Source organism: Echinops telfairi, unplaced genomic scaffold, assembly GCF_000313985.2.
Source record: "Echinops telfairi isolate 266 unplaced genomic scaffold, ASM31398v2 ScPeMD7_655;HRSCAF=1070, whole genome shotgun sequence".
NCBI lineage: Eukaryota > Metazoa > Chordata > Mammalia > Afrosoricida > Tenrecidae > Echinops > Echinops telfairi.
Genome location: NW_022104553.1, coordinates 26,155,008 through 26,162,099, shown reverse-complemented (window position 1 = coordinate 26,162,099; position 7,092 = coordinate 26,155,008). Strand labels below are relative to the sequence as shown.

Below are 7,092 nucleotides of genomic sequence, written 5' to 3'. Positions count from 1 at the left end.
GAGCGTGGAAATGCTTTATTGGGACAGCTGGGGACATGAGGGCACTTTCAGGAAGGGCTCGTGTAAGACATCGAACAGCCTGCGGGCCTGGCGGGCGGAGAACGGAGAGAAGGCAGTCATTAAAGGAGCCCTCGGGTTGATGCAGACAGACAGGGGGGGCTTGTGCGGTGTGCCCTTCTTTTCTCCCAGTGTCGGGGTGGGGTGCTTGGGAGTAGCCCTTATCCCTGACTGGCTGTGCGAGGCTGGGCCAGGACCTTCAATTGCCCCCCGGAACTTTGGGGTCCAGCGTCGCATGTAGTTGGGGCCCCCTTTCACCCCACCCTCAAGCCAATCCACAGCATGCTCACCTTCTGGGGCCCCAGGCCGGGGCACAAGGCCAGATCTTCCCGGGATGCAGCAATGAGCTGCTCCAGAGACTGAAGACAGAAGGGGGTGGGGGCAGTTTAGAGGGGTGAGTGCCAAATCCTTCCCTGCCCCAGCTGATCTGGCGAGGGAAAGCTGCACCGGAAGGGGGCAGTGGGGGATAAGGGGGGCATCACTCCTTACCCCAAAGGTAGCCAGGAGGGTCTGGCTGTCTGTCTTGTTGACCGACTTTACGGTTGTCAGGCATTCAGTCACCTGGTGGAAGAACACGGGGGCCAGGTAGGGAGGAGACAGGCCCCCAGGGGCCAGGGCTAATGTCCTGCTGGGTCCTCAGCCTGCCCGGCACAGACCCAAACCACACACCCCTCTCCCCATGACTGTTGCCATGACCCCAGATCCACCAGCTCTCTCAGCAATAACTCCCTGAGGGCCACTGGGAACCAAGGCATGTACCGTGGGCAGGGCTGGGGCATCGGGGATCAGGAAGGGGCTGGGCTGGGGCATCAGCTTTGGAGAGAGCTGGGCTCCCGCAGGGAGCAGGAAGGGCACGTGTCCAAGGGAGTAAGCTGGGCGTGGAAGGGTGGTGACCCCGAGTGTGCAGAGCAGACCTGCCCCAGAGGGTTTGCCAGGCCTTGATCTTTCCGAAGCAGGTGGCCAGGCCTTTCTTCCTAGGGCCCTCTAGGGCCCACCCCCCCCCGTCTCAGCAGCCCAGTGCTTCACTGAGCCTCCCGGGACGCCCATTAGGCAGAACGTGGCAGGGAGCTCAGGCTTTTGCTAGTGGTACCGGAGAGCCATAGAAAGGTTCGGAGCAGGGGAGGGTAAGATCAGGTGGGCATGTCCTATAAGCCCTCTGGTTGGAGTGGGTGTGGGGCTGGGGATTACAGGTAAGGGGGAGAAGCCCGGGGGATAGAAGAACATGGCCCAGGTCAGCAGAGAAGCTCAGCCGCCCAGGCGGTGGGAGAAGCCCTCACCCTGGAGACAAAATCCTGCTCCAGTTTCTCCTTCAGCAGGTCCGCCGGCTTCTGCTCATAGGCCTTATAGGTCTCCAGGTAGCGCCCAGCCTCCTCTGGGCTGAGGGGAGGGGAGCAAGGAGAGGGTGTCACCTTTGCGATCCATTTCGGATACCTTTCTAAAGCTGGTGCTAGCTAAACGTTCCCAATTTAGCGTAGACAGCTCAAAGATCCCTGCCCCACATGCCCTGCAGTCGTCACCTCAGCCAGCTTTTTTTTTTTTTTTTTAATCATTTTATTGGGGGCTCGCACATAGCCAGCCTATCCTAACACCTTTTTTCCGAGGCCAGTCGGGTTCCAGCTAGCCCCCACCCCTCCTTCCAGCCTGGGGGACACTATTGCAGGCCGTCAAGTTAGTTCCAACTCACAGCAAGCCCTGTGGAACAGAACAGAAGTGACTCACAGGTTCCTGAGGCTGTCGCGCTACTGAGTCGATGGGCACATCGTTCTCCCTGGCTGCTGGGTTCGAACCACCAGCCTTTCAGTTGGCAGGTGAGCACTTAACCACTGCGCCACCAGAGCTCGCTTCTGGGTGACACCAGGCAAGGGATTTTACCTCCTTGGGCCTCCGTTGCTCAGTCTGTCCCTTGTCTTTGGACTTGCCCTCTTTCTCATCCAGAAGTTTGCACCCCCTCCCCCCAATTTTTTTTTTTTTCAGTTCAGTCATCCTTTAGGGCCCCTGGGGTTTTGTGCCGTGCCCCAGAAGACTTCCTGCCCCTGTGGTTAAAAGGAAATCTTCCGAAGATTCCTTATCACGTTTTGTTTTTTTAATAGTACATTATCTCTTGTGACACTTGAAGCAGTCATTTGTCAGGAATTGAATTCTGCTTCTACGGCGTGAGGGAGGGATGCCTTCTTTTCCCAATGGAAAGCCAGCCCAGAATGTAGACACGGGGCCGGTGGTCAGCCTGGTTTACATCTAAGTCATCAGCCGCCTTGTCTGGGTCTGAGGATTTGATCCACATCACCTGCCTTGGTGCCTATAGCCTCACAAGAAAACTTTTTAAAACAAAAAAACAGTCATCGTAGTTGCCGCTGAGTGGACCCTGTCCTGACTCATGGTGACTCATTCCAGGTGTGTCACAGAGAAACTGCCAGACAGGGCCGTCAGCAGCTGTGACCTCCCAGAAGTACATCACCAAGCCTTTCTTCTGCGCAACCTCCGGGGGGATTCAAGGGGCCAAGCTCTCTGTTCACAGCTGAGTTCTTAACCTTTTGTGCCTCTCATGTCTGCGAGTCTGTTAGAAAGCTGTTGTGAGCCCACGTTGCAGATGAGGAGGGGCTCTGGTGGCATAGTGGGTTACCCATCGGGCTGCTAACATCAAGGTCAGCAGTTCAAAACCACCAGCCATTCCACGGCAGAAAGATGGGGCTTTCTACTCGTGTAAAGACTTAACAGTCTTGGCAACCCGCAGAGGAAGTTCTAAACCCTGTCCTGTAGGGTCACCATGAGTTGGAAGTGACTTGAGGGCAGTGAATGTTTTGGTTTTACAAGTGAGGTTGAGGCCCAGAGAGGCAGTGTGTGGCCCAGGTTCACACAGGAGGAGGAGGAGGAGGAGGAGTGACGGGTGACAGACCCTGAGCAGGGGCAGGTGGGGCTCCATCTTACCTCCAGGCGAGAATCAGCGTACAGTCGGCTAGGATGCACATCTTCGCCAGCTCCTTGAGGGCCTGCTGAGGGTCTTTCTGGAAAGGGAAGGAAAGTCAAAGGTCGGAAAGAGAGCAAGGAGTGTCAGTCCATGATGAAGACAAGTCCCTTAAGACACCCAGCGCCCTCCTATGCACCCTCCCAGAGCCCCTCCAGGGTGCTCAGCTGGGGCTGGGCGGCAGGAGGACATCGCGTCGGCAGACCCTGTTCCAGCCCTGGCCCCCTTAGGACCCTTGCTCCAGTGTGCAGACAGACCCACAGCCAGGCAGCAATGCTGCAAGGAGGCAGGGCCAGCAGGGGGCATCAGAGCTCAAACGGAAGGGCAGCAGGGAAGGGAATCCCTTGCAGGAAACACCCTATGCAGAGGGCAGAGGAAGCAGGGGTCCCCCACTGGCGACCATCCAGTGTTTTGTCATGTTGTTGGCACATCTCCATGAGTCGGACCCCCCCCACCCCCCACACACACCCTTTTGCTACCTGCAACCCCCAAACCCTCCATTGCCCAGCTGGGAAGAGAGGCCCCACTCACCACGTCCACCTGGACCAGCAGGACCCGCAGGGCGAAGTTCTTCCCCAGGCTCTGCAGCCGCTCGTGGATGTAGTCTGGGTGGAGGTTGTGGTAACGGAGGCTGCCGGGGACAGGGCAGGGGGGGCGTGTCTCAGTCTCCCCAAGACCCCAGGAGCCCTTCACCCTCCATAGAGGCCAGCATGCTCAGGTCCACCCACCTCTACCATCCCACAGCCACAAGCATGGTGGGGGGGGGGGCGGGGGCAGAGATTCCGGAATCCCTCCTGAAGGAAAGGACACAGCAGGTGGTGTGAACCAGGGCACCTGGCCCTCCCCACCTCCCTGAGGTAGGATCCCTGGGCGCTTCACATGGGAACTGGGGTCTTCCGAGCACATGAAGCAGGGGGGTTCCCACAGAGCTGGTTTAGGGAGCAGGCCCTCTAGCCTTGGTCTCAAGAGAGCTCAGGCTGTGGGTGGAGTGGCTCCTCTGTTAGGGTAACCAGAGGTCATCTCGGCCCAGCAGCCTCTGGCTCCCACCAGCAGACAGAAAGTGAGAAGCTTATTTGTCCATCAGGGTCCTGGGCTGGAGAAGGGCTCATGTGGCTGGAGGATTTGTCCAGGAAATCCTGGGTCTATGGGACCCAGGCCTGGGATGTCTGGGACGAAAGTCATCAGCCCCTCCTCCCTCAGACCCAGGATCACCCACCCTACCTGCCCCCTCCCTTGGACCCAGCTCCAGGCTGAAGCCCCACCCCCACCATAGGGGGAACTAGCAAGGAGCTTGGAATAGGGGTGCCCTGTCCCCTGTTGTGCTCCCCACCACCCAGCCTGGCTGACGGCCTTTCCCAGGTGTGGGGGCAGGGGGTGGAAGCTCACCTGAGGAAGAGCGCACAGGTGCTCTGGCCCAGCACATAGTCGGCTAGAACCTCGCCGAATTCCCAGGGCACGTTGCGGATGAACTTCAGCACGGGGTTGCCCCTCTGGGAAAGGGGAGGTGGGCAGAGCGATTCCCCACCACTCCCTCCTTCCCCCTCACCCCCAGAGCCTCCTCCTCTACATCCTGGAATGTCCTGGAACACCCCACCCCCACAGCTCCACCCACAGTCATCCTGTCCCACAGGACCCTATAGAACAGAGTAGAATTGCCCCCTGTGGGTTTCCCAGGCTGTAACTCTGGACAGGAGTAAAAAGTCTCGTCTTTCTCCAGCAGAGCAGCTTGTAGTTTCCACGCTGCTGACCTTGAAGTCAGCAACCCAATGCCTAACCCCTAGGCCACCAGGCCTCCCCTGCCCCCCAGGACCACCCATGCAGGGTTTCCAGCCCCAATCCCTCCCAGCCCACTTCTCCATCCCGCCTCACCTGCCGGGAGCTGACAATGATGCTGTTAGATTTTGCCCCAGGTTTCAGAGCCTGGTTGGGGGTCTCTCCTGCTGGGGGGTCTGGCCCTGTGGGGCAGGGGGCTGGAGGCCCCGAGATGGCATATTCAGCATAGGTCTGAGGGGCAGCCTGGGCTGGGGTCTCCACAGCAGGAAGGCCCCGAGTGGATTTGAACAAGAGCTTGGCCTGTGGGAACACGTTGCAGGGGTATGTTTAGTGCCTGAGGAAGGAGTGGGGGATCCCTCCCCTGCTCATCAGGCTCAGCACACCTTCTAGCCTCCCAAGGCACCTTGCAGAGGCCAAGCCATAAAAGGGTGGAGAGCTCAAAATTTCCCCAGTCCCTGTCTCTCCGGTCCCTCCACCTGCACCCCACCGTCACCTCCCCACTCCTCACCATGTGACCTGACTTCCTCCATGAGCCTATTGCTCACCTGCAGCCAAAGGGATCCCGTCCTGTCCCCTCCCGTGCCTCTAGCCTCAGAGAAAGAGTCAACGCTGACAGAATGGAAGAGCTAAAAGACCTGTCTTCTGCGTCCTGGCCTATCCATTGTCCTCCCCTCCCATCATTACCCCCTGGGTCCCTCCACTCCACCCCCTTTGGCATTCTTGCTGCCCCTTTCAAGGTTGTCGGGTACCCCTGACCTCAGGGCCTTTGCACTGGCCACTCCCTCTCCTCCCAGGTATCTGCAGGACTCACCCCCACTCCTTCATGCCTTAACCTTCAGATCTAGGGTGTTCATTCTCTCCCCTCCCCTCTCGCTCCTTAGCCCAGTTTCCCTTTTCTCTTCATAGCCTATAGATGGCAGGCGAGCCTCGGTGTTGCCAGATCCTTCCATTTACCAAAAAATCAGAGCAGAATTTCCTCTTTCACTTGCAACGCTTCTAACTGTGGGCAACACCACAAGCTTGGCTACGGAAAACGTAACCCCGTGCCCCTCACTGACTGCCAGCCTGTTGTTGCCTATGCTTTGGCCCTTTCTCAGGCCCACCCTGCCGTTTCACAAATGGGGAAACTGAGGCCTATAGGGAGCAAAGGACGGTTTTGCCCAAAGCGGCCAGGCCCCATTGTTTCCTAACTCAGTCTGGACGCCACAGACCTTTTCTGGGCCCCTTGCCCCCCACCCCCGAAACGGTCCACTACTCCTCCCGCCGCCCAATCTTCATCCTACCCCGGTAGGTGGGGCTTTGTCCTCATCCAGTGGTACGACGAATTTCTTTCTTTGGGGTGGCGCTGGGGCCGGTGGCACCCCTTCCTCGTCCTTCCCAGGGTCCATCTGGGCCTGGAGAGAATGGGGGCCCCCAGCACCTGCCTTCACATCCCTCAGTAGGGACCTCACTCTCAGCTATCCCCCAACGCCCGCAAATCCCAGGATTTCAAAGCGTCCAGTCCCAAACACGGCAGGTGCAATAAAGCCGCGCCCGCCCCTCTGCTCGCCCTCCCCTTTTGGGAACTAGAGGGTTCACTTCTCGCTCGCCCCGCCCCTCCAAGGCCCTAAACTCCGCCGTCCCCTCCCACTCCCACCTTCCATTCATTCCACCGGTTCTCACCACCCCGTTAGCCCCGCCCCAGGGTGCCCCACCTGGATGTCCACCCCACGTCCAGTCCGGTCCGGTTGTGCAGCGATTGGCTTCCGCCACCATCAATCGCCCCTCCGCGGGCCTCCACGTCCTTCCCCACCTTCGCGATCTCAGCGTGGCCGGCAGGGACTCACCTCCAGGCCCCGAGGCTGCAGGAAGAGGCCCAAAGGGGAATCGAGGCGAGCCCCCGCCGAAGCGGCTAGCGCGGCCGCAGAAGAACCGCACTTCCGGCCCCTCTGGCCCTCCAGCCCGCCCTCACTGCTCCCGGAGGGGCGTGGCATGAGAAGGGGCGGTCCTGCTCGGCTCTCTATGGTCCTGGAGGACTGCGGCGGGTGGAGGGTTAGGTTGGCGAACCACTTCCAGTTGCTGAGCGCCGCTTGCGTGCCCCCCAGGCTCCCCGGTAGAGACGCGAGGGTGGGGGATCAGATGAGGGCCCTTCTCTCAGTAGAGCCCCAGAGACTTGGGTTTGAATCCTGACCCTGCCATGGACTTGGCCTCAGTTTCCCCACTCATTCACATATTCCCCAGAGCACTTCTTTGAGGGGTACGAGTAACACAGGGGTGACCCACGACAGCTCTCAGCTTCCTAGGGGCTCCAGTGGGAGAGA

General features: G+C 59.3%; 1 protein-coding gene across 2 annotated transcripts; it reads right to left on the bottom strand.

Annotated features, from left to right (window-relative positions):
* ERCC1 (ERCC excision repair 1, endonuclease non-catalytic subunit) lies at nt 1–6,665 on the bottom strand. Of its 2 annotated transcripts, XM_045292795.1 has the most exons (10): nt 6,487–6,665; nt 6,076–6,186; nt 4,889–5,092; nt 4,406–4,509; nt 3,551–3,650; nt 2,983–3,059; nt 1,335–1,434; nt 547–618; nt 348–416; nt 1–87 (listed from the first exon to the last, which is right to left on the bottom strand). In XM_045292795.1, exons 2-10 carry the CDS (start codon nt 6,178–6,180, stop codon nt 16–18), a joined length of 903 nt encoding a protein of 300 aa, XP_045148730.1. In that variant the 5' UTR covers nt 6,181–6,186; nt 6,487–6,665; the 3' UTR covers nt 1–15. The 2 variants fall into 2 exon arrangements, with proteins under 2 accessions (XP_045148730.1, XP_004710637.1); XM_004710580.2 differs by lacking the exon at nt 6,487–6,665 and having other exon boundaries at nt 6,076–6,309.
* Nucleotides 6,666–7,092: the final 427 nt, after the last annotated feature.

Bases quoted from the DNA above. Each gene is read 5' to 3' on its own strand.
- ERCC1 (XM_045292795.1), bottom strand. From the start codon at position 6,180: ATGGACCCTGGGAAGGACGAGGAAGGGGTGCCACCGGCCCCAGCGCCA. The intron at 3,060-3,550 runs GTGAGTGGGGCC...TTCCCTTTCCAG, and splicing joins TGCTGGTCCAGGTGGACGTG to AAAGACCCTCAGCAGGCCCT. The intron at 619-1,334 runs GTGAGGGCTTCT...TTCTTCCACCAG, and splicing joins AGCAGGATTTTGTCTCCAGG to GTGACTGAATGCCTGACAAC.